The sequence below is a fragment of the Microcaecilia unicolor genome, chromosome 1, assembly GCF_901765095.1.
Source record: "Microcaecilia unicolor chromosome 1, aMicUni1.1, whole genome shotgun sequence".
Classification (NCBI taxonomy): domain Eukaryota; kingdom Metazoa; phylum Chordata; class Amphibia; order Gymnophiona; family Siphonopidae; genus Microcaecilia; species Microcaecilia unicolor.
In genome coordinates, this window is record NC_044031.1 from 120972653 (window position 1) to 121000230 (window position 27578).

The 27578-nt window shown below is 44.9% G+C and overlaps 1 protein-coding gene across 1 annotated transcript in view; it reads left to right on the forward strand.

Annotated features, from left to right (window-relative positions):
* Positions 1-27578, forward strand: part of LOC115468148 (cilia- and flagella-associated protein 69-like) — a 640933-nt gene that overhangs the window by 277157 nt on the left and 336198 nt on the right. Inside the window, 1 exon segment of the mRNA XM_030199696.1 lies at positions 10765-10886. Coding sequence (XP_030055556.1) covers positions 10765-10886 — 122 coding nt within the window.

Sequence of the window (27578 nt, forward strand, 5' to 3'; positions counted from 1 at the left end):
GGTTGCTGCTGCTGCAAATTGACCCCCAGTATTTACATGTAATAGAAGGAAACAACTGGGTAACTCAGTTTATGTGGTTTTTCATGTAGATCATTCAGTTCAAAATATCATACTTGAATAATCCATTTTAATTGATGGAACTGGCTAAAGAATGATATATCCAACTAGCTAGAAAGCTGATATAACAGTTGCCACCTTCTTTTATAATGGTTTTACTTCAGAGCATTTGGGGGTTAAATTATGAAGTCATTTTCACTTGTATATGTGGCCACATATGTGACTGTCTCTGGGAAGACGTGACTAAAGTTGCAGATTCAAAAATGTTGAGAATGGCCAATATTTCATTTTATAGGTCCATAAGCAGTCTGCAAAAGTTACATATTTGAACTTCTGTAACTTTTTTATATTTTCACATAAAAGGATGGGGTTTGGCCTGTTGTTTGTTCTAACAGAATTCATTAAAATCTCAGTAATAACTTTTATTTAGCAGTAACGGAATTCAAAAGAAAACGGTAATGGAATTCAAAAATGCGTGGGATAAACATAAAGGAATCCTGTTCAGAAGGAATGGATCCTCAGAAGCTTAGCGGAGATTGGGTGGCAGCACCGGTGGTGGGATGGGGGGCTAGTGCTGGGCAGACTTCTGCGGTCTGTGTCCTGAAAATGGCAGATACAAATCAAGGTCAGGTATACACATAAAGTAGCACATATGAGTTTATCTTGTTGGGCAGACTGTTACTATGTTACTATCCTGCTTATTTTTGAAGGAGAAGGGCACCCGTCTTCCGACACAAATCGGGAGATGGGCGTCCATTTCCTAAGGTCGCCCAAATGGGCATAATCAGAAGCCGATTTTGGGCATCCTCAACTGCTTTCCGTCACGGGGACAACCAAAGTTCCAGGGGGCGTGTCGGCAGTGTACCGAAGACGGGGCGTGGTTAACAGATGGGCGTCCTCGGCCGATAATGGAAAAAAGAAGGGCGTCCCTCGAGCATTTGGACGACTTTACTTGGTCCATTTTTTTTCATGACCAAGCATCAAAAAGGTGCCCAAACTGACCAGATGACCACCGGAGGGAATCGGGGATGACCTCCTCTGACTTCCCCAGTGGTCACTAACCACCTCCCACCCCGAAAAAAACTTCAAAAACTTTTGTCTTTTTTTTTTTTTTTTTTTTTAGAGTATGTCCTTTGCTATGCCTCCGTCCCTGCAGCAGCAGTTGAGGACGTCCTTCCCTGTGACGGCAGTTGATGACATCCAAAATGTGGATGTTTCTGTGAGAAGGACATCCATGCCTTTGCTATGCCTCCTACAATCTCTTTATTTATTTATTTATTTATTTGGATTTTGGATCACAAGTAGCAACAGTGGGATTTGAACCGGCCACCTCCTCTGGATTGCATGACCAGTGCTCTAACCACTAGGCCACTCCTCCACTCCACTCCCTTGAAATTTAGCCATCCCTGTGGGGGGGGGCAGTATGCAAGTCCCTGGGGGGGGGGAGGTATGTGTGTGTCAGCGGAGGCATAACGAAGGCGTGGACGTCCTTCTTTCAAACATTTTGGACGTCCTCAACTGCCCCCCGCAGGGATGGCCAAATTTCAAGGGAATGGAGTAGAGTGGCAGAGTGGCCTAGTGGTTAGAGCACTGGTCTTGTAATCTAGAGGTGGCCTTTTCAAATCCCACTGCTGCTACTTGTGATCCAAAATCCAAATAAATAAATAAAGAGGGTGTCGGAGGCATAGCAAAGGCATGGACGTCCTTCTCACAGAAACATCCACATTTTGGATGTCGTCAACTGCCGTCACTTCCCCTCCTTAGGAAGGAAATCGTGTGCAAATGAGCTAACAGCAAGCAGCTTATTTGCATGAAATTTCCTTCATGCATGCCCATTCCTTTCCGGATCTGTAAGGGGAGGGCTTTTTCCAATCAGTTAGTGGGACCAGTGCACTACGAATGCTGGCTCCTCCCATGAACACATGGCTTCAATTTGGTCGTTTCTGAGATGAGCGTCCTCGCTTTCCATTATCGCTGAAAACCAGGGACGACCATCTCTAAGCTCGACCTAAATTTCATGATTTAGGCGTCCCCAACCGTATTATCGAAACGAAAGATGGACGTCCATCTTGTTTCAATAATACGGGTTGCCCTGCCCCTTTACGGCGCTGTCCTTAGAGATGGGCGCCCCCGTTCGATTATCCCTCTCTATGTTACTATATTATATATTTCTTGATTCATAGCTTTACTTTTAAACCAAGTTTCAACTAATTTCGTCATTGCTTAACATTAATAACCAACATGAGGGCCCATCATCAATATCTTTGTCCAGTGATCAAAGCTTTTACAGTCGAACCTGATACCAGAGTATTAGGGGTCTTGCTTGATTCTTCACTCGCCTTCTCTTCCTATATTAATCAGCTGTGGAAGAGAACACTATTCAAAATGAGACAGCTACGTCTAGTCAGACCATTCTTCGACCAAAAAAGCCTTCGCACTACTAGTCCAAATGTTAGTCCTACCTCACTTGGATTACTGTAATGTTCTGTTTCTTGGTATTAAGTGTCAATATCAGAAAAAAATGCAAATCAATTATTTTGGGCACTGACCCCAATAACTGGTGTATCCAGTACTATAGAGATCTTAATCATGTTCTGTTTCAAAAAGCCTAGGAAGCTTAGCATGAAAGACTTTTTGGTGCTCAGTCTGGTCCTTCAACATTAGCAACAGTGACATTGGGGTCCGATGGCAGTTGAGTCTGCTCCAGATATGGGGACTGTGCAGGTATTGACTGCTGAACCGGCACCCTGAGACCAAAGGGCAAATGGATTCCACATTATCCTTCTCGATACAAAGGGACCAGAATTGTGCAAAGGCATCACTTCCCTCAATATATGGTACTGGGAAATCTGAAGCATCGGCATCGCCTATCCCCGAAAAGCATTGGCGCCGAGAGGATTGCTATCCTTCCGTGGTGGTGGTGCCAGCCTGACTGATGTCCTCCACCGTAACCCAGCCCCTTCTTCAGCACCAACCAATCTGCAGGCTATCTCTGCACCGGCTCCCCAGCCTTTGCTCATGCCTGGCCTTCATGAGAAGATCCGGGCCATGCTCAAAGAGGAGCTGACAGGACTTCTGCAGATGCAGAGTATTTAGGCATTGAGGGCATGTGCACCAGCTCCAGGTGCCCAAGGAGGCTCAGTCTAAGGAGAGGTCCCAGACACCAGTCCCGCATTGTGTGTCTGGGTCGGCATGCACCCATCCAGTGGAGTCCTTGATGTTGGGGAAAGATATCTCTCCGGGGTCTAAAGGCAGACCTGCTCCTTCATGCTGTTTGACGAATGGTCATAGGTCTGACAGGAAAATGCAGACTCGTACCTCCCGTGATGAGTATTGTGCAGAGTCTGATTCAGACCTTTCCTGGGTCAGAGGGAGATCCACAGTACTTCTCGGCAGAGGAGTCCTGTGATATATCATCTGAACCCACCCTGCCAAAAAAAGACATAAGTCTCCTACCGTCTTGGAAGCCCAGTCCAGATGCATTCTATGTATTTGCAAAGGTGGAAAGAAGAGAAAATGACAGCCAGCATGCTTAAAAGGTGAAGTAAATGAGGCCATTACAGTCAAAAGATTGTCCTTCAAAGAATGGAAAAAGGACCCAAATGATGAAAATAAGAAGCAACACAAACACTGGCAAGTCAGATGCAAAGCCTTAATAAAGAAGCCTAAAAGAGAATATGAAGAGAAACTTGCTGCAGGGGCTAAAACTCACAGTAACAACTTTTTCAGGTACATCAGAAGCAGAAAGCCTGCGAGGGAATCTGTGGGACTATTAGATCACGAAGGAGCAAAAGAGGTGCTCAGGGAGGACAAGGCCATAGTGGAGAAATTGAATGAATTCTTTGCTTCTGTCTTTATGGAAGAAGATGTAAGAGATCTGCCTGTACCGGAAATGGTTTTCAAGGGTGATAATGCAGAGGAACTAAAAGAAATCTTGGTGAACCTGGAAGATGTACTGAGCCAAATTGACAAATTTAAGAGTAGTAAATCACCTGGACCGGATGGCATACATCCAAGGGTATTCAAAGAACTCAAGCATGGGATAAGCATGTGGGATCGCTTAGGAACAGGTAGAATTGGGGGTTACAGAGGATGGGCAGACTGGATGAGTCATTTGGCCTTTATCTGCCGTCATGTTTCTATGATAGCGTGTACTTGCTGGTTGGAATGTGCAGGGGCAGAGTTTGGGCAGAGCACGGGTGGAATTCATAAGTACAAAGCAGATTATTTAAAAATGTGTGTAAATTAGCATACTTTATAATCTAGGTGCGTACACTGCTATGGATTTACAGCCTGTCTCACTGACACAGACTACTTTGGATTCTTTTGGATTCGTAATAAGTAAATGAAAACCTTTATTAGAGGAGCTAAATTCTACAATGATTAGGATATATACAATGATTAGCACATATACAATGATTAGATTTATACACACAATGATTAGCTGTATAAACAATCATTACATCTCTGGTCTCTACATCTAAGCAATGCCAAGAGTTCTTAGACCAGGAAAAGAAGCAATACATACACTATACATACAACATCACTGGTCTCCATCATCCAGGCTCTTATCATCAGCTGGGGGGGCCCGGTTCACAGCAAGAGCCAGGAGCTTTAGACCAGGAACAAATCCTCTGCACAGTCCGTAAGTTACTCACAGATGAGCTCCCACTCTGCTGTGACAAGCCCTCCCTTTTTATTAGGCTCTGATCTCATGTTCAGAGCTAGGGAGAGTTACAGACTGCTTCTAAGGAAAATTACAGAATGCTTCTCTGTTTAGGTAAACAAACCATACTGTGGGAACGTGGTCACATGATTTCCAACTCCAGGTGGCCAGGCTGGCCCTGGAAACAAGAACCATCCTCCCCTTTGCATACCAAATTAGTTAGAGCAGTGTCTTATCTTCTGCATTCCAACTTGTTTTTTTTATTTACAAGAAAAGTTACTTTCGGTCAAACAAAGAGTTTATTTATGTATTTATTTATTTGCTGCATTTGTACCCCACATTTTCCCACCTATTTGCAGGCTCAATGTGGCTTACATTATGTTGCAAAAGGTATAATTATAAACAGAGTAAGAGGTATGGTCTAATTTAACATATTACTGAGTAAGAAATTAGGTAGCTAGGTCAGTAGAATTATTTACATAGCACAAAATAAAACAGGTAAGATATAATGACCAATAGTGATAATGTGATTAACATAATCAAATTAGAAGGGATCAGTATTAGTTGGTTTAGATGTAGAATGGAATCAAGTCATTAAGGAGCACAAAATAAAACAGGTAAGATATAATGACCAATAGTGATAATGTGATTAACATAATCAAATTAGAAGGGATCAGTATTAGTTGGTTTAGATGTAGAATGGAATCAAGTCATTAAGGAGGATTTTTATTGTAAGTCTCTTCGAACAGGTGCGTCTTCAATAACTTCCGGAAGGTTGTCAAGTCATGCGTTGTTTTTATAGCATTCGGTAGTTTATTCCATGATTTTGTGCAGAGGTATGTGAAGGTAAATGCTTGTAGTGATTTGTATTTGAGTCCTCTACAATTGGGGTAGTGGAGGTTTAAGAAGGTACGTGATGAACTTTTGATGTTTCGTGCAGGTAAGTCAATTAGATCTGACATGTATGATGGAGCTTCTCCATGGATGATTTTATGGGTTAAGGTGCAAACCTTGAATGCAATTCGATCTTTTAGTGGAAGCCAATGTAATTTTTCTCTGAGGGGTTTGGCGCTCTCATACTTCGCCTTTCCGAATATGAGTTTAGCTGCGGTATTTTGGGCATTACAATGAGATGATTTGCAAATTCTATAGAGCAGGTATAAATATCTGCACTTATATAGGTACGATGCCTGCCTGCTACTTAATGCTAATATTTTGTAAAGACCTGTGGAGGGGCATTTTCGATATGACGTCTAAATCTGAATTTGGATGTTTTACACAAAACATCCAAGTTCTGAACAGGAAAGAAGGTCATTTTCAACAAACAAAAACGTCTCTCTTTTTCGCTTTGAAAATACTGTTTGGAAAAGCGTTAAAATGCAAAACGTACAAAATACACCAGAAAATCCACAATAAAGTGAAACCATTCACATTTTCTAAGTGTGGTAAAAACTTTGGTTGTACTGTAAATCTCAAAGTGCATCAAAGAGTCCACACAGGAGAGAAACCATTTGCATGTTTAGAATGTGGTAAAAGCTTTGGTCAGAAGGTAAACCTCACAATGCACCAGAGAATACACACAAGAGTAAAACCATTTACATGTTCTGAGTGTGGTAAAAGCTTTGGTTGGAAAGAAAGCCTCACACAGCATCAGAGAATCCACACAGGGATGAAACCATTTACATGCTCTGAGGAGGTAAAAGCTTCAGTTGCATTGGGACAGGTAATTAGGGAATGTACACTCTTGCTATGAAGTACGAAAAAATAGCACTCTGGTATTTAGATATATGTAATGAGACCTCCTTTTTATCTATAGATTTGAATTCAAAGCCCAAATCTACTGATAAACAATAGACACAAGGCTCGGATGTTATAAAAAAAAAGATTGGCATCAGGTACAATAGTGGAAAAGTGACATCCCAGGAAAGCAGTAGGGCATCCTTGGGGGCACTGCAGTGGACTTTATAAAATGTTCCCAGGTACACATCTCACCACTGCTCCCTTACCTTGTCTGCTGAGCCCCCACTACCCCCAACTGTACACCACTACCATTGCCCTTACAGGTGAAGGGAGCACCAATATGTGGGTACAGTGGGTTTCAGGTGAGTTTTGGAGGATTCACAGTTTCCTCCACAAGTGTAACAGGTAGGGGGGAGGTAGAAGCCTGGGTCCACCTGTCTGCAGTGCACTGCACCACTACTAGACTACTCCAGGGACTTGCATGCTATTCTAACGGACCTGCATATAACATCTGAGGCTGGCAAGTAATATTTTTAATCACAATTTTGGGGGGTGGGAGGGGGTTAGTGACCACTGGGGGAGTAAGGGGAGGTGATCCCTGATTCTCTCCAGTGGTCATCTGGTCATTTGGGGCACCTTTTTGTGTGGAGTGGAGGAGTAGCTTAGTGGTTAGTGCAGTGGAAGGGGGATAGGGGTGGAGGAAGATCCATGAGAGTGAACTCTGAAGGTGCGGTGGGAGAGATAGGAGGAGAACCAGGAGAGGACAGAGCCCTGGAACCCAAATGAGGACAGTGTTGCAAGAAGTATGTCATGATTGACAGTGTCAAAAGCGGCGAATAGATCAAGGAGGATGAGGATGGAGTAGTGGCCTCTGGATTTGGCAAGGAACAGGTCATTACAGATTTTAGAGAGTGCTGTTTCTGTCGAGTGAAGAGGGCAAAAGCCGGATTGGAGTGGATCAAGGATGGCATGAGAGGAGAGAAAATCAAGGCAGTGGCTGTGAACGGCCCGCTCAAGTATTTTGGAGAGGAAGGGTAGGAGGGAGATGGGGCGGTAGTTGGAGGGACAGGTAGGGTCAAGTGATGGTTTTTTGAGGAGAGGTGTGACTACGGCGTGCTTGGTGTCAGGGACAGTTGCAGTGGAGAGAGAGAGGTTGAGGATATGACAGATGGAGGGGGTGACAGTATGAGAGATGATGTTAAGTAAGTTGGTGGGGATGGGATCAGAAGAGCAGGTGGTGCATTTCGAGGAGGAAAGAAGGCGAGCGGTTTCCTCCTCGGTGATGACAGGAAAGGAGGAGAAAAAGGCCTGGGTTGGTTGGTTGAGGGTTGAAGGGTGAAGAAGAGATGGCTTGGTAGTGAACTCAAGGTTGATCTTTTGCACCTTGTCGCGGAAGTAATCAGCCAGTGATTGAGGAGAGAGCTGGGGGGGGGGGAGCGGAGGGCACTTTGAGGAGGGAGTTAAGGGTGGAGAAGAGACGACAGGGGTTGGAGCTGAGAGAATTGGTCAATTGGGTGTAATAGTCCTGTTTGGCAAGGAATAGGGAGGAGTGGAATGAGGATAGCATGAATTTGTAGTGAAGGAAGTCTGAATGGGTGCGAGATTTCCTCCAGAGGCGTTCAGCAGATCGGGCGCAGGAGCGAAGGTAACAGATGCAAGGGGTCAGCCAGGGCTGGGGATTAGTATGCTTTGTGGGGCGGGAGGTGGATGGTGCGAGGGTGTCCAGAGCAGAGGAGAGAGTGGCATTGTAAGCGGAGACAGCCTTGTCGACAGATTCGGAGGACATGATGGAGGGGAGGAGATTAGAAATATTGGAGGACAGGGTGGGAGGGTCAATAGCCTGGAGATTCCTGGAGGTAGTGGTTAAAGTTGGACGGGGCTGAGGGGGGGTGAAGAAGTGTGAAGGTGATTAGGTGATGATCGGAGAGAGGAAGAGCTGAAACATGGAAATTGGAGGGAGAGCCGGGAGAGGAGAGGACGAGGTCAAGACAATGGCCGTCTTGGTGAGTAGGGGTGGTGGAGCAAAGCTGGAGGTTGAAGGAGGATGTTAGAGTGAGGAACTGAGAAGCGTGAGGGTCGGACTGGTCATCAACGTGTATGTTAAAGTCTCCGAGAATGAGGGACGGAGATGAGGGTTCAAGAAAGATGGAAAGCCAGGCATCGAAGTCGGTGAGAAAGGAAGAGAGGGATTTATTAGGGGGGCGATAAATGACTGCCACTTTGAGTGGTAATGGGTAGAATAGCCGGATGGAGTGAGCTTTAAAGGACGAGAAGCTCACTCTAGGGATCTGTCCTTGGACCCCTTCTCTTCTCAATCTACACCTCTTCCCTGGGCTCCCTGATCTCATCTCATGGTTTCCAGTATCATCTCTATGCTGATGACACCCAGCTAAATCTCTCCACACCAGACATCACCGCAGAGACCCAGGCAAAGGTATCAGCCTGCTTATCCGACATTGCTGCCTGGATGTCCAACCGCCACCTGAAACTGAACATGTCCAAGACCGAGCTCATCGTCTTTCCACCAAAACCCATGTCTCTTCTTCCTCCACTTTCTATCTCAGTTGATAACACCCTCATCCTCCCCGTCTCATCTGCCCGCAACCTCGGAGTCATCTTTCACTCCTCCCTCTCCTTCTCTGCGCATATCCAGCAGATAGCCAAGACCTGCCGCTTCTTCCTCTTTAACATCAGCAAAATTCGCCCTTTCCTCTCTGAACACACCACCCGAACTCTCGTCCACGCTCTCATTACCTCTCGCCTTGACTATTGCAACTTACTCCTCACCGACCTCCCACTTAGCCATCTATCCCCCCTTCAATCTGTTCAGAACTCTGCTGCACGCCTCATATTCCGGCAGAATCAATATACTCTTATTACCCATCTCCTCGGGTCACTTCACTGGCTTCCAATCAGATACCGCATTCAATTCAAGCTTCTCCTTCTTACCTACAAATGCACTCAGTCTGCTGCCCCTCACTACCTTTCTACCCTCATCTCCCCTTACGTTCCCGCCCGTAACCTCCGTTCACAGGACAAATCCCTCCTCTCTGTACCCTTCTCCACCACCGCCAACAGGCTCCGCTCATTTTGCCTCGCCTCACCCTATGCTTGGAGCAACCTTCCTGAGCCCTTACTCCAAGCCCCCTCCCTGCCCATCTTCAAGTCTTTGCTTAAAACCCACCTCTTCAATGCTGCATTCGGCACCTAACTCTTACCGTTCAGTAAATCCAGACTGCCCCAATTTGACCGCCCCTGTCGGACTGACCGTTCACTTGTCTCTTAGATTGTAAGCTCTTTGAGCAGGGACCGTCCCTCTATGTTTAAATTGTACAGCGCTGCGTAACCCTTGTAGCACTTTAGAAATGTTAAGTAGTAGTAGTAGTAGATTCTGGGGAAGTGGGTTCAATTCCCACTGCAGCTATTCGTTATAAAAACAGGTATAGCTCAAAACATCTAAGTTTTAGTCCTGGACGTTTTTGTTTTGTTCCATTATAGCTGAAAAACATCTAAGTCTTAGGAACGCCCAAGTCCCGCCTTGAACACGCCCCTGGCACACCCACCCCCTTGAGATTTAGACGCACTTCTGATGTACTTCAGAGGAAAAACGTCTAAAAAGAGGTTTTGAAAATGCTGATTTGGACGTTTTTGTGAGAATAACGGCCAAATGCAGACATGTCACTTGTTGGATGTGTTTTTCTTTTGAAAATGAGCCTGATAGGCACCTACGTGTCTTTCTAAAATAGCGTCTAAGTAGATGCCTCTTAAAGTAGGCACCCTGTTATAAAATTATCCTCTTTAAGTGGTATAAAAATGCAAATATTTCAGATAAACTAGCAGTTTATTTGCTGAACTTGAAACTATTTTTAAAATTAGAGCAACTTTTACAGCCAAAAGATTGTTTTTTCCTATTTAAACTAAATGTAGATTTTTCAAACAAATGAATTCCAGTGTTTTTCAGCAGTCTGTACCGTTGTGGAAGACAACTGAACCACTTACCTTGAGCAATGAACACAGTGCAAAGATTACATCTGTCCAGAAATGATGAGTTCCTTATTAGTGTATAGATTTCTGATAGAATGTTTTGTGGCAGAATCAGGACTTGAAAATATGGTATACTACTACAAACCTGATGTTGGTACTATACTGCATATTTTGATTCTGCAAGTGTTGTAAATTGGAAGTATAAAATTGCAAAATAATCAATGTTTGTATTTAAATACATAGACATCAATTGCTTATTTTCTCTTCATTATTCATTCACTAGCTTTTTCATAAAAATATTATAATTCTGTTCACAGTTAAAAACCATAGCCCTTTGGTTAGAAGTCTCAAACTTTCCTTTAGCCATGAAGATTTTGAAATGAAGAAATTATTGTTTAATATGATGGTGATTTTATCGAAAGATCTGTCTACTATACAGGTAAAATGGAACTTTGCATGTGTAAATTAAAGTGGTAAAATAACAAGTTATTCAAAGTAACTCAACCAAACTAAAATGCATTTGGGATTTCCAGGGTTTTATCCATAAGCTAGAAATAACAAACTCTGAAGGAGTGTAGAGTCAAGAGACTGCCATTGGCCACATTCTCTGCCTGTATGCCATGTAATCTATCCATTTGCTGGATAACAGTGAAACTTTTTTTTTTGCCTTGAAATTGCTATCTAGCAGTATTTGGTTTGAAGGCTATCAACAAGAATGTTCATAATATGGCCAATAAAATTCCTTATCCAGAAGCCCTAATGGTGGGCATGGACCTGGACATTGTGGCTGTTTAGGAGACATGGTTCAATAAATCTAATGAATGGGATATCGCTACACCTGGCTATAACGTGTTCAAGAGGAATAGAGATGGCAAAAAGGTAGGAGGAGTAGTTCTCTATGAAAAAAGATAAAGGGGCTGATATTCAGACCATGGGAGGAAGTCCATCTAACTCTCAAAGTCAGCGGTCAACCCTGATATTCAATACCGGGCTGTTTCCAGTGACTGGCATTGAATATCCAGTTTATTTTTGGCTGATTTAAACTTAACCAGCTAAGTAAACATTCGGAAATAGCTGGTTAATTTTAAACTGGCCAAAGATATTCCACCTATTTACACGGCCTGATGTGCCCATTTACAATAGCTGGCTACGTACTGAATATTCATGGATAGCCGGCTATATCGCACGATATAGCCAGTTATATCCTAACTTGGAATATTCAGTGGGGAATGGCCGGTTGTTCCCTGCTGAATATCGCCATATAGCTAGTTAAGTGCCACTTAACCGGCCAGGAGCCGTTCCTGTCCGGTTAAATGGTTTTGAATATTGGGGAGATAGAGCTGAAATGCAGGGGTTTGGAGAAAATAGGAAGCCCTGTAGATTATATTGGAAAGAAAATGATGGTACTCTGATTCACAGTGGTATAGTCTAGAGAGATCCATCTCAAAAGGAAGAACAGGACAGAGACTTCACTGATAATATTGCAAAGGGGAGGTGACTTCAGTCTATCTGATATGGATTGGAATATACCATCTGCAAATCTGGAAAGAAGTAGAAAGATAGTGAATACCCTACATGGGGCTTTTCTTAGATTAAAGGTGAGGGAAGCCACCAGGGAAGAGTTATTGCTGGATTTAATACTCATGAATGGAAAGTGTATTTCTAATATCTGGGTGGGCACCCACCTGGACAGCAGTGATCACTGCATGGTATGGTTTGATATAAGAGCTAAACTGGAGTTAGTTACACCATATTCAAAGTGCTGGATTTCAAATATTCAGACTTCAGCAAATGGATAAGTGCTTGAAGGAGGATCTGGTAGGATGGGAGGAAATAAAGGAAGTGGAAGGACAATGGGCTTAACTTGGAAAGAGCTACAGATAGGGCGTATTAGAGTATGTTTTGAAGTAAATGTCTTTCAGCTAATTTTTCAGACCTTAGTATTATCACACTTGGATTATTGTAACATCATTTATGTGGGATGTAGTGCTGCAATTCATCGCAGACTGCAGATGCTGCAGAATACTGTGGTTTGTTTGATTTTTTAAGTTCTCTAAGTTTGAAAGTGCATTTGATCTGTAAATTGCATTGGTTGCCAATTTGAGTCTTGTTCAGTTTTCAAGCTATGTTGTTTGTATTTTTAATTATATACGGACAGGCCCCACAATATATGTTACCTTTAATTGCAATAAGTGGAAAGAACTATTTAAAAGATTCAAAGCATTATTTTGCTCTTCATTTCTCTTTGCCTCGGGTATTACTTATAGAACAGAATTTTCTACCCTGTTTTCTTACCAGGTAGCTAAGTAGTGGAATATGCTACCACAACATATACGTTATGAAATTAATTACTTGTCATTCTGTAAAATGTTGAAGACCTGGTTATATCGAAAATTTGTAATTTTATGAATAATTTATGAGTTCTGCAGAGTATTGGGGGGGGCAGGGGGAGTGTTCTATGATCTAGGGTATGCTCTATTGATATGTAAGCCACACTGATCTAAGTCTATGGTATGTGTGGCATAGAAATATCAATTGTATATACAAGGAAAGTAAATAAAAGCAAGAGGAAAAAAACTGACATGGTTTTCCAAAGTGGTGGCTGCAAAAATAAAGGAAAAGCATTCACAAAATACAGATCATCACAATAAAGCTGAGGGAGATGAAGAACTAAGTCAGGATAGCAAAATCATGGGCAGAAATAAAAATGGCAAAAGATGTAAAATAAGGTGATAGGACTTTTTTCAGGTATATTGGCAAAAGGAGGAAGGCCAAAAGTGGAATTACGAGACTCAAAGATACCGATAGTCAGTGTGTAGATAGTAATGAAGGAAAAGGGGAATTGCTCGACAATTACTTTTGTTTGGTATTCATTTAAGAAAAACATGGCAAACATCCACAGATGTTTCACAAAGATACATATAGGGATGGTATAGATCAGGGGCGGACTGACCATTTGGGGAACCGCACAGTGCTTGAGGGTCCAGAGGCTCTAGGGAAGAAAATGTTTATGAACAGCATTCAAAAATGAACATGGACAAAGCCATGGGACCCAATAAAGATACATTTCAGGATACTGAGAGAGGTTTTGCCAGGATCTGTAGAGGATGTGTTTGATAGATCCTTGAAGACTGGAGAAGTACCACAGGATTGGAGAAAGACTGGTGTGGTCTTCCTTCACAAAGGTGATAACAGGGAAGAAGTGGGAAACTGTAGTTTTGGGATAGATAACGGAGACACTGATGACGGAAAGGATAGTTAACTTTCTACAATTCAATGAGTTATAACATCTGAATGTGGCTTTATCAAAGGCAAATTGTGTCAAACAAATCTGATTGATTTCTTTGGGTGAGGAAAGAGCCGGATTGAGGGCATGTGTCATGTGTTCTACTTGCGTTTTAGCAAAGCCATTGATACTTTTTCTCATAGGAGGTTCATAAATAAACTGGATGGCTTGGTGATGGAGAGAGTAGACAACATGAGAAGTGATCTACAAAAATTAGAATAATATTAAAATGTTTGGCAGTTACAATTTAATGTGAAGACATGCATAGTGATACACTTGTGGTGGAGAAACCCAAAGGAACTGTTTGTGATAGGGGACGATCGGCTGATGTGTATGGACTAGGAGAAGAACCTTAGTGTCAGAAGATGTTATCATGGTGAAATAGTGTTTCAAGGCAGTGACCAAAGCCAAGTCATAACAAGTAGAAGAAAAGATATATAAATTTCCCTTTACAGATTTCTGGTGAGGCCCCACTTGGAGTATTATGTTTAGTTTTGGTGGCAGTGTCTCGTTAAGGGAGTAAAAAGATTTGAAGCAGTTCAGAAGAAGGCATCAAAAATGGTATGGGGTTTGCGGCAAATGTATGAGAAGAGACTTGAAAACCTGAGTATGTGTACTCTAGAGCATAGGTTCTCAACCTAGTCCTCGGGACACACCTAGCCAGTCAGGTTTTCAGGATACGTACAATGAATATGCAAGAAAAAGATCAGCATACAATGATGGCAGTACATGCAGATCTATCTAATGCATATTCACTGTGGATATTCTGAAAACCTGACTGGCTAGGTGTGTCCCAAGGACTGGGCCGAGAACCCCTGCTGTAGAGGAAAGGAGGGAAAGGGGAGATATGATGCAGACATTTAAATACTTGAAAGGTCTTAATATGCAAATAAATCTTTGTCAGAGATGTGAAATCACAGCTAGAGGGTATGAATCGAGATTGCAGGCTGATAGGCTTAGCAGTACACTCCCAGTGGAGATGGTGAGTACAAAAACATTGACTGAATTCAAAGAAGTGTGGGATAAACACAGAGGATCCCTATATAGAAAGAGAATGGAATCAAAGCAAAACCAACTTCACACTTTAAATAGTGCATAGGAAGGTGTAACCTGCATGGAGCAGCAGGTACAACTCTTGTGGCCTTGTTGGGCAGACTGGCTGGACCATAAAGGTCTTTATCTGCCATCATTTATTATGTTACTATGATGATTTGAAAGGCTTACTACAGGATGGTTTGTATGTGAATAAGGACATAACACTTGAATAGCATTATGCTTCCTTAAAGTTATGTAACCATGCATCATAATTATAAGTCCTGATGGACTGGGTTTTTCTTTTTTGTTAATTTTTTTTGTTTTTTGTTTGTTTTAGTGGTGATAGTTGTTCATGAATCTTTATCGAACAATTCAAGAAAACAATAACACACTTTCATAGTGGACAAGGTACCAAATCACTGATAAAACAGATTGTTACTATTTAACTTTGTAGGGTTTGTATATCTGATTATTCTATTTACCTGTCTTTCTAAATCTCTTACATCATCATTTTCTTTTATTGGCTTTTATTAAAATGTATTTGATTTAAGTATTTGAATTATTCTTATTGTAATCTGCCTTGAATCCTTATTGGACTTAGCAGAATATAAATGCCTACAGTGGTGGAAATAAGTATTTGATCCCTTGCTGATTTTGTAAGTTTGCCCACTGACAAAGACATGAGCAGCCCATAATTGAAGGGTAGGTTATTGGTAACAGTGAGAGATAGCACATCACAAATTAAATCCGGAAAATCACATTGTGGAAAGTATATGAATTTATTTGCATTCTGCAGAGGGAAATAAGTATTTGATCCCCCACCAACCAGTAAGAGATCTGGCCCCTACAGACCAGGTAGATGCTCCAAATCAACTCGTTACCTGCATGACAGACAGCTGTCAGCAATGGTCACCTGTATGAAAGACACCTGTCCACAGACTCAGTGAATCAGTCAGACTCTAACCTCTACAAAATGGCCAAGAGCAAGGAGCTGTCTAAGGATGTCAGGGACAAGATCATACACCTGCACAAGGCTGGAATGGGCTACAAAACCATCAGTAAGACGCTGGGCGAGAAGGAGACAACTGTTGGTGCCATAGTAAGAAAATGGAAGAAGTACAAAATGACTGTCAATCGACAAAGATCTGGGGCTCCACGCAAAATCACACCTCGTGGGGTATCCTTGATCATGAGGAAGGTTAGAAATCAGCCTACAACTACAAGGGGGGAACTTGTCAATGATCTCAAGGCAGCTGGGACCACTGTCACCACGAAAACCATTGGTAACACATTACGACATAACGGATTGCAATCCTGCAGTGCCCGCAAGGTCCCCCTGCTCCGGAAGGCAAATGCGACTGCCCGTCTGAAGTTTGCCAGTGAACACCTGGATGATGCCGAGAGTGATTGGGAGAAGGTGCTGTGGTCAGATGAGACAAAAATTGAGCTCTTTGGCATGAACTCAACTCGCCGTGTTTGGAGGAAGAGAAATGCTGCCTATGACCCAAAGAACACCGTCCCCACTGTCAAGCAAGGAGGTGGAAATGTTATGTTTTGGGGGTGTTTCTCTGCTAAGGGCACAGGACTACTTCACCGCATCAATGGGAGAATGGATGGGGCCATGTACCGTACAATTCTGAGTGACAACCTCCTTTCCTCCGCCAGGGCCTTAAAAATGGGTCGTGGCTGGGTCTTCCAGCACGACAATGACCCAAAACATACAGCCAAGGCAACAAAGGAGTGGCTCAGGAAGAAGCACATTAGGGTCATGGAGTGGCCTAGCCAGTCACCAGACCTTAATCCCATTGAAAACTTATGGAGGGAGCTGAAGCTGCGAGTTGCCAAGCGACAGCCCAGAACTCTTAATGATTTAGAGATGATCTGCAAAGAGGAGTGGACCAAAATTCCTCCTGACATGTGTGCAAACCTCATCATCAACTACAGAAGACGTCTGACCGCTGTGCTTGCCAACAAGGGTTTTGCCACCAAGTATTAGGTCTTGTTTGCCAGAGGGATTAAATACTTATTTCCCTCTGCAGAATGCAAATAAATTCATATACTTTCCACAATGTGATTTTCCGGATTTAATTTGTGATGTGCTATCTCTCACTGTTACCAATAACCTACCCTTCAATTATGGGCTGCTCATGTCTTTGTCAGTGGGCAAACTTACAAAATCAGCAAGGGATCAAATACTTATTTCCACCACTGTATATTAAATTAAATTAACTGTAGATATTACCCCTGACAACCCCCATCCCTTTACACCCCACCCTCCTAGCCTGATTTTACTTCAGAAATCAGACCTGTCTGCACAAATTCTACTTCCTCTATGAAACTATAGGTGGAGCTATCTCCTTACAGATCTAATTCCATTTAACATAATGTCCATTGCTCTTTAGGGTGAATGATATTTTCTCATTGCATCTTAACTCCTCACAAATATCCCTCCATATAGTCATAGGATCATTTACATCTTTCCATGCTCTGGTAAAGGATATTCTCCAAGGACAAGCAGGCTGCTTGTTCTCACTGTGGGTCGACGTCCGCGTCGGCCCAGGAATCGGACGGCATTTTGTAAGCAAAATATTTAAAAAGTTTCTTTTCTCTGCATTTAGGTGCAGTAGTGTTTTTCTGCGCTCCTTTCAGGCCCAGGAAACAGTCTTCGAGTTTTCGCTTTTTTTCTAATTTTTTCTTTATTTTATTATTATTGTCATTTTTTTAAAAAGTTCCCATAGTGTACTTTTAGTTTTGTCCCCTTTCAAGTTTCCTTTGTTTTTCGTCACGGCCGGGTTATTCCCTTATTTTTGTGCCCTTTTTCTTTTATCAGGCACAATCGCGTCTTTTGATTTCACCGAAGCCGTTTTTCCTTCCATGTCATCGAAGACACCCATGGCTTCAAACGTATTCGATGCAACTGGACCATCTCAGGTACCGATACCCACGCCTGGTGTATCCAGTGCCTTGGGCCCGACCATAGCCCAGCCGCTTGCAGTCTGTGTCTTCGTATGAAGAAACGGACCCAAGCATCTTGAGAAGCCCAACGAGAAAAGCTTTTTGGAGCTCGGTCTGGTCCTTCGACGTCGACATCAGTTCCCGAGGTTGGTGGCGGCGGCGGCGGCGACATTGAGGGAAGCATCGATGTCGGGAGCAGAGGTAATGGCTGCTGAAAGACCAATTCGCGCTGGGAGCAGTGAGGCATCGAGTGCGTCTCCACCTGCCTCAAGGCCTCCTGTTATGCAGGCTCCCCGGGACCGACCTTTGTCGGACCCAGCCCCAAGGAGATGTGAGGATTCCACGTCCTCCTTATTGGTACCGAGGAGTCTCAATGACGAGCGAAGGCGAAGAAGCACAGTCATCGTTCTCCTTCGACACATGGTGCCAGGAGCTCTGGGGCGTCGAAGGAATCGGCACCTGAGAAGTGGCGGCGCCGAGAGGATCGCTCCCCCTATATTCAGGAGGTGCCGATGCTTCAGTCTTCTGCTCCCGAACCTCCACAGATTCTGCCACCGGCTCCTTTACCGACCCCGCAGCCTTATCTGACGGCGGCTTTCGAGCGCATCAGGGCCCTGCTTCCAGAGCTTCTGGAAGGATTGCTGTGCCAGTGTTCTTCGGTGTCAGAGGTGCTTGCACCTTCCGTTCCATCTGCTGCAGCGGTATCTGGCCCTTCACCTGTGGTGAGGTCCCCGACCTCGGTGCCACTGCCACCCAGGTTGACTCCCCTTCGACGTCGGTGGAGGAAGCTTCACCGCAGTCCAGGCAGGCGTCAACTTCTCGGCACCGCCATCGAGGACGTCGCTCCTCAGCGTCGAGGCAGGCTCAGTTTCGGACTGCTCTGAGAGATGTCTTGTCCGATACTGAAGATGAGCGTTTGTGGGAGGAAGAGGAAGATCCCAGGTACTTTTCTTCTGACGAGTCCTATGGGATTCCCTCTGAACCTTCCCCTCCACCAGAAAGGAGACTTTCTCCACCGGAGAGTCTATCCTTTACCTCCTTTGTCTAGGAAATGGCTGCAGCTATTCCCTTCCCTATGGAGGTTGAGGATGAGCCCAGGCCTGAGATGCTCGAGGTCCTGAATTATCCTTCTCTACCTAGAGAGGCTGCAACGGCTCCTTTGCATAATATACTGAAGGAAGTCCTTAAGCGAAACTGGTCGTTCCCTATGTCTAATCCCATGATCCCAAAAAAAGCTGAATCCCAATATCGGATCCACAGTAAACCTGGTTTGATGAGGTCTCAGCTACCTCACAATTCCATGGTGGTGGACTCCGCCCTCAGAAGAGCCAAGAGTACCAGGGACTGTGCCTCGGCACCCCCAGGCAAAGAATCTAGAAACTTGGACTCTTGGGAGGAAGACTTATCAGGCCGCTATGCTTGCTGCCAAGATCCAGACTTACCAGCTCTTCACGAACATCCACTTGCAGAACTCGGTCAGGCAACTGTCCAGCTTGGATGATGCACTCCCTCCGGAGCAGGCCGAGCCTTTTCGCCAGGTGCTCAGACAGCAGAAGGCGTGTTGAAAATTCCTGGCCAGGGGTACGTTCGACACTTTTGATGTAGCATCCAGGATCGCTGCCCAAGGTATAGTGATGCGCAGACTCTCGTGGCTGCGTGTCTCTAACCTGGATCATTCAGTCCAGCAGCGGATGGCGGATGTTCCTTGCCGGGGGGACAACCTTTTTGGTGAGAAAGTAGAGGATCTAGTTGACCAGATCAAGAAGCATAATGATGCTATGGATTCTTTCTCCCACCGGGCGTCTTCTGCTACTACCTCCTCATCCAGGAGGTTTTTTGGAGGGAAGAGGAGTGCTCCCTATTCCTATGCTAGGCATAGGTACACTCTTGCTTCTCGGCAACCTGCCCATGCTCAGTCTCAGCGCGCTTGTTCTCGTCAACAGCGCATGCGCCTAAGGCCACTGCGGCTCCCCAGCAAAAGTAAGGGATGGGCTTTTGACTAGCTCCAGTTCAGCATAGCCTCAGTAAACGTGTCCGTACCGGACGACTTGCCGGTTGGGGGGAGGTTAATGTTTTTTCACCAAAGGTGTGTATGTAGTTCACAAATGATACTTATGGAAAACAACTCCCAACAGTTTCTTCTGCGCCCAAGGTTCCCAATACAGGTTCCTTTTATAACCTCCGACCGGTGGGTTCTTCAAATTGTCTGGTTAGGATACACCCTCAATCTGGAATCCAAGCCTCCAAATTGCCCCCCTGGAGCTCCCAGCACAAGCAGGTACTTGCAGAGGAACTGTCCGCCTTTCTACAGGCCCAAGCGGTCAAACCCATTCCACCAGGGGAAGAAGGGCTGGGATTCCAGGTACTTCCTTGTGCAAAAGAAAACAGGGGGGATGCGTCCCATCCTAGACCTAAGGGCCCTGAACAAATTTCTTATCTAAGAAAAGTTCAGGATGGTTTCCCTGGGCACCTTTCTTCCTATGATTCAGGAAAACAATTGGCTATGCTCTCTGGACTTAGGATGCTTATACACACATCTCGATACTTCCAGCTCACAGGAAGTATCTTTGTTTTCAGCTGGGAACACAGCACTTTCAGTATCGTGTACTGTCTTTTGGCCTGGCGTCTTCGCCCAGAGTGTTTACAAAATGCCTAGCTGAAGTCGCAGCAGACTAGGAGTGCATGTGTTTCCTTATCTCAACGATTGGCTGGTGAAGAGCACCTCGAAGGAAGGTGCTCTGGAGTCCATGCGAATGACTATTCAGGTGCTGGAGCTACTGGGGTTTGTCATAAATTATCCCAACTCCCATCTCACCCCTGTCCAAAAATTGGAATTCATTGGAGCTCTGCTGAACACTCAGTCAGTTCGAGCTTATCTCCCCAAGGCGAGGGCGGACAACCTTCTGTCCCTGGTGTCCATGGTTCAAGCGTCTCAGCAGGTCATGGCTCGGCAGATGTTGAGACTTCTGGGGCACATGGCCTCCACAGTTCATGTAACACCCATGGCACATCTACATATGAGATCAGCTCAATGGACCCTAGCTTCCCAGTGGTTTCAAGCTGCGGGGCACCTAGAGGATGTAATCCAACTGTCCACCGACTTTCGGAATTCTCTTCAGTGTTGGACGTTTCGATCCAATTTGACCATGGGATGATCATTCCAAGTTCCTCAGCCACGAAAAGTGCTGACGACGGATGCATCTCTCCTGGGGTGGGGAGCTTCTGTATGCGTATCCTCCCATACCTCTAGTGGGGAAGACTTTGCTGAAACTCAAGCAAGACTGCGGAACCATGATTCTGATTGCTTCCTTCTGGCCACTTCAGATTTGGTTCCCTCTTCTTCTGGAGTTGTCCTCCAAGGAACCATGGAGATTGGAATGTTTTCCAACCCTCATCACCCAGAACAAGCGGTTGCTTCTACATCCCAACCTCCAGTCTCTGGCTCTCACGGTCTGGATGTTGAGAGCTTAGAATTCGCCTCCTTGGGTTTTTCAGAGGGTGTCTCCCAAGTTGCTTGCTTCCAGAAAAGATTCCACGAAGAGGTGTTACTATTTCAAATGGAGGAGATTTGCCGTCTGCTGTGACAGCAAAGCCCTAGATCCTATTTCTTGTCCTACACACACCCTGCTTGAATACCTTCTACACTTACTAGAGTCTGGTCTCAAGACCAACTCCATAAGAGTTCACCTTAGTGTGATTAGTGCTTATCATTGCCGTGTAGAGGGTAAGCCTATCTCTGGACAACCTTTAGTTGTTTGCTTCATGAGAGGTTTGCTTTTGTCAAAGCCCCCAGTCAAACCTCCACCAGTGTCATGGGATCTCAACGTCGTTCTCACCCAGCTGATGAAAGCTCCTTTTGAGCCACTGAATACTTGCCATCTGAAGTACTTGACCTGGAAAGTCATTTTCTTGGTGGTTGTTACTTCAGCTCGTAGGGTCAGTGAGCTTCAGGCTTTGGTAGTACACGCACCTTATATCAAATTTCATCACAACAGAGTAGTCCTCCGCACGCAACCTAAGTTCCTGCCAAAGGTGGTGTCGGAGTTCCATCTGAATCATTCAGTAGTCTTGTCAGCATTCTTTCCCTGTCTTCATATCCGCCCTGGCGAAAGCAGTTTGCATACCTTGGACTGCAAGAGAGCATTGGCCTTTTACGTGGAGCAGACAAAGCCCTTTAGACAGTCCGCCTAGTTGTTTGTTTCTTTTGATCCCAACAGGAGGGGAGTCACCATCAGAAAACGCACTATCTCAAATTGGCTAGCAGATTGCATTACCTTCACGTATGCCTAAGCTGGGCTGACTCTGGAGGGCCATGTCACGGCTCATAATGTTAGAGCCATGGCTGCGTCAGTGGCTCACTTACAGTCAGCCTCCATTGAAGAGATTTGTAAAGCTGCAACGTGGTCATCAGTCCACACATTCACATCTCACTACTGCCTTCAGCAGGATACCCGATGTGACAATCGGTTTGGGCAGTCAGTGCTGCAGAATCTGTTCGGGGTTTAGAATCCAACTCCACCCCCCTAGACCCATTTTTGTTCTGTTCCAGATTGCACTTTCAGTTAGTTGTTTATGGTTTCAGGTAAATCTATGTTATGTCCTCGCTGTTGCGAGGCCCAGTTGACCAATGTTCATTGTTTTGAGTGTACTGGTTGCTAGGGATACCCCACATGTGAGAACAAGCAGCCTGCTTGTCCTCGGAGAAAGTGAAGATTCTTACCTGTAGCAGGTATTCTCACAAACCCTCCCACCTCCCCTTTGGAGTTATTTGCTTCTCTTTATGCTTTTTGATTTAACTGAGGAAACGCGCTCACGTGACGGGCGAGAAATCAGTTTGCGCATGCGCGATATGTGCTGCACGCGCTCCAGAAGACTCTGGCACAACTTTTTTTTATATTTTGCTTGCAAAATGCCGACCGATTCCTGGGCCGATGCGGACGTCGACCCACATGTGAGAACAATCGGCCTGCTGTCCTCGGAGAATACTTGCTACAGGTAAGTATCTTCGCTTTTTCGCAGCTAACAGTAAAGTAAACACCAACTTTTCCATCTGCCCTCGAGAAACATTGTTTGGTGGAGACTCCCAATAAGCAACATTCTAGTAAGAGCTTTCAATACAACCCCATCCACCTCTTTATTTTATCCCACACCTTATTCCAGAACTCCTGCCCCTTTGGACAATCCCACCACGTGTTCATAACCCCCTGACCGCCACATTGTCTCCAGCATCACCCTCCCTGCTGCTATTTGTTCTCCACATCTGCTCCCCTTACTGGGGTCTCATACAGTCTTACCATTAGCATATGTTTCATTTGTTTGTAATTGGTAACAGCAGAACATTGATGAGGGTACCAATGTGCATGTTTCCAAAGTTTTTCTACCAGTTCTTTGCCAAGCAAATTTTCCTGAGTGTGTATGTGGCCTTTAGTTGGTGGAGTGTACAACTCTTCTAATGCCTTGTACAGCCTGGACAAAATTCTTTTGGGCAAGTACCCTTTAAACAAAGTTTTTTTTTGTTTTGTTTTTAAATCATAACTGTCTCCCTATGTAGCGTCCTATAGTGTCTTTCCTAAGCAGGAAGTCTCGTATTTGGAAATATTGATTAAAACTGGATTTCGCTCTTTTCATAATTCATGCATTTACTGCAAGGATGACAAAGTTCCATGAGCAAAAAGGTCTTTATACTCTAACTATATAGTGCACCTAGCGCTCTGCACCAAAATCCAAGCATATTCCAATCAGCGTTGTTAACAGCACTTAACAGGCAATGATGAACAGTAAATAATTAAAATTTACACGCACAGCTCCCTAAACATATTCTGTAATGCACTGTGCGTGAGTTTTAATGCACACAGGCAAAAAGGGGCATGGTTATGGGTGGGAAAATGGCATTTTGTGGATGTTCCAAAATTTATGTGCACTGTTATACAATATGGCCTTCTGCGCCTAAATCTACGCACCAGGATTTACACCACATGTTCGTTGGTGTAAATGGAGGCATGTAGTTTTAGGCGCTAGGATACCAGCTAAGCATATCTAATATAATAATTTGCACCTCCAACGTTCTGAAGCTGACTCCGTGGCAACGTGGCAGTGAAGCCGTGTAGTGTTCATAGGGTTCGTAATCACCCTGCCCTCGAGGGAGCTCTGTATAGTTGCCAGTCCCCGCGCCTCCCTCCCTCTCTCTCTCTCTCTGCCCTCCAAGCACGACCTGTCCTCCGGCAGCCCCTCGCCTTCCTAAGCGCTGGCTGTATTTTAAAATTTCTTACCTTGGGGTGTGGCGTCCACAGTGAAGGCGAGCGGCGCTTCACACTGCCTTCGCATGTGTCTCAGCTCTGCCTCTGGTTCCGCCCTTCCAGAAACAGGAAATGAGGGCGGGACCAAAGGCAGAGCTGAGACACATGCAAAAGAAGTGTGAAGCGCCGCTCGCCTTCACTGTGGACGCCGCACCCCAAGGTAAGAATTTTTAAAATACAGCCAGCACTTAGGAAGGCTAGGGGCTGCTGGAGGACAGGTCGTGCTCGGAGGGCAGAGAGAGAGAGGGAGGGAGGCACGGGGGCGTGAAAGTCGGAGGAGAGGGGGGGACGTGGACCTCAGAGGAAGGGAGGGGGAGTCCCACAAGTCGAAGGGGAGGGGGTCATCCTGGAACTCGAAGGGGGGGGAGGGAGGGAGGCGCGGGGGTGTGGAACTCGAACGAGAATGGGGGGCATGGAACGCGAAGGGGAGGGGAGGGAGGGGGTCCTAGAACTCAAAGGGGAGGGGGAGGTGGCCTAGAACTCAAAGGGGAGGGGGAAGGGGGCCTGGAACTCGGAGAGCACACAAAGAGAGAGGTAGGGAGGGGGCCTGGAACTCAGAGGGGAGAGAGATGGAGTGAGGGATGCCATGGATATGGGTAGATGGAGGAGAGGCCGGGGAGAATGCAGAGTTGATGCATATGTAGGGGGGGGGGGAGGGCAAGGGACAGAGGAGAACTGCTGCACCACGATGGAGGGAAGGGGCAGGGGAGAGATGCTGCAAATGGATGGATGAAGTGGGTAGGGCACAGAGGACGTTTGCTGCATATGGATGAATGCAGGGGAGAGAGCATAATTGGTGCACCCGGGACACACACTACACTCTCTCACTCACACAGACAGACACACACACACATTCTGTCTTTCGCTCAATCTCTCTCTCTCTCTCTCTCTCACTCTCTCTGACACACACTCTTTCTCTCTCACACATACTCACTCTCTCTCTCACACATACTCACTCTCTCTCTCACACATACTCTCTCCTAACATTTCCCTTAAAAATATAATTTCCATAAGAGGACAACCTTGCTAGCGCCCGTTTCATTTCTTTAAGAAACGGGCTTTTTTTGCCAATTCTATATACCACAGCTAAATCTAGGAGCCGTGTATAGAATATGCTTAGGCGGAAATGTTTTCCGCGCTGATTTTTCAGTCACCTGACCCTAAATCCTTTATTCTAATCCCTCTAATTTGTCTTCTTACGGTTTAATATATGTTGTGAATAGTGGTGGATGATCCTGTATTATACTGAATAGTTTTATATTTCCTACAACTCCAATTTTTCTTGCACCCAGCCCAGATTGTCCTCAAAGGTTCAATTGGAGGATGGAGGATTTTCTCAATTTGTCCCCTTCTTCATTTCCTGCCTTTTTCTCAAAAATTGAAAATGGTGCTAAAAGGTTCTTTTCCACTCTAACCCAGTGTTTTTCCTCCTCTTGAACATGAGGGTCCTTCAATACCTTTAGTTCTATAGTACTGCAAAATATTGGGGAGACTCACCCTTCCATCCTACTTGGCTTGTACAAGGCACTTCACACTCATTTTTGGCCACTTTTTATTCTGGATAAAATTCTGTAACATCTTATTCAACCTCTTGAAATAGGTAACGAGTAACTTAATTGGCAATTGAGAAAATAAAAATAGCAACGTTGAAGGACCATCATTTTAATGATGGCAACCCTCCCCCTACCAAGTCATTGTTAAATTCTGTCATTCTTCAGAATCTATCCTTATACCACCCGATATTCAGCACTATGTAACCGGTCAAAATGGCTGCTGACCAATGAAATAATGCTTAACCGGCTATCTGATGATATTCAGCAGGGGATAACTGGCTATCCCTCACTGAATATCCTTGGTTAGCAGCTAGCTGGTTATATCGTGCGATTTAACTGACTATCCACCAGTTTTTAAAGTCGGTTTAGCGGCCATATTTGGCCTCGTCAAACCCTGGAATATTTTTGGCCGGTTTGAGGATAACCGGCTAAGTCTGAATATCAGCATAACTGGTTATTTTCTTACCAGCCAAAAATAACACAGATATTCAATGCCAGTCACCAGAAATGGCCCAGCATTGAATATCCAGGTTTAGCGCCGACTGCGGGAGTTAGCCGGTCTAACTCCCGTGAACTGAATATTGACTCTATAGAGTCTAACAACAGTGTATAATTAAGCATATATAGGTCATCCAGGTTGCCTGAAATCTTATGATCCAATATTCAACCTGTGGTGATAAGTAGCTTGTAAACCGCTCACAGCCACTGGCTGAATGAGCCCCAGATATTAATTCTAGGACATGTCTGGCCTCCAGCATTGAATTTCCGAGTTAGTGTGACAACATGGAAGTTAACCAGGCACATGCAGATACTCAGAGTAGTGCCTGGTTAGCTCAGTAGATAAAGTTAGGACAGCATTTTTCTGGTCTAACTTTATCAACTTACTTAGCTGGTTAGTACAAAATAAGAATCTGTATATAATATGCAAACCAGTTTGATTGTAACCACAGAAAGGTGGTATATCAAATCTCTTCCCCTTTCTTCTTTTAGTGAAATGAATATCACTCCTAACTGGCAAAGAAGTGGCTCCGCCCAAGCTCCGCTCCCGGACTGTCCCTAACCTAGCCGGTTAGGGAATGGCTGGTTAGAGCCTATATTCAGCAGTACTACCTGGTAAAATGCCACAGTTTATCAGTGGCTGGCAAGCTCAGCAGGGTTTAACCAAGAAGGAGCCTTTCCGACTGGTTAAACTTCTTTAATATTGACCCCTTAATTCCTACATACCTACACCCTTGCTGTGGCCAGCTTGTCAGGTTTTCAAGGCAGAAACTAGGTTCGTGAGCCCTTGGGCCACTGCCGAGGAGCGGCAGTGGCAGGCAAAACCACCCCACACTAGATATAAGGCAGAACTCTGGCTGAAACAGCTAGACTTCACCTGCACTTGACCGCCCTGCCCCAGGAGTTGAGCCCCTGGGTGCAGGTGGCTGGCAGGACTTACCGGACAGGGCAGGAACTGAATACCAACTAGGCTGAACAGAGACTGAGGGTCAGAGAGGAAAGGAATATACATGGGCAGCAAGGCAGGAAACTGGGCTAGGACTAGGAGTCACAGACAGACAAAACTACACAAAGCAGGAAATGGACAAGCTAAAGGACAGAAACTGAAAGCTGACAAGCAGCCACTGAAACAGGGTACAAACACTGACAGAAAAGAGACAGGACTGAAAGCTGCAGAGCAGCCACTAAGCAAGAGACACAAACAGAAACTAGACCAAGAATACAAACCAGAAACAAGATTAAGAAATAAGCAATAAACCTAAGCTAAACTACACACAGACTAACTAGAATCAGACAAGGAACTATACAAGAAACCAGACTAGGCAGAAGTGCAACAAAGCACCAACAAACCAGGGACCTTAGACGATGCAAAGGCAAACTCAGAAGGTTCCAGGTGGTAATAAACACATCAGCAGCTGAAACTCAGCTGCAGGAATCATGAGGCAGCTACGGGTGAGGCTAGCTGCCAAACTTCAAACCAAGTCTGGATGGCTGGAATATCTGGACCA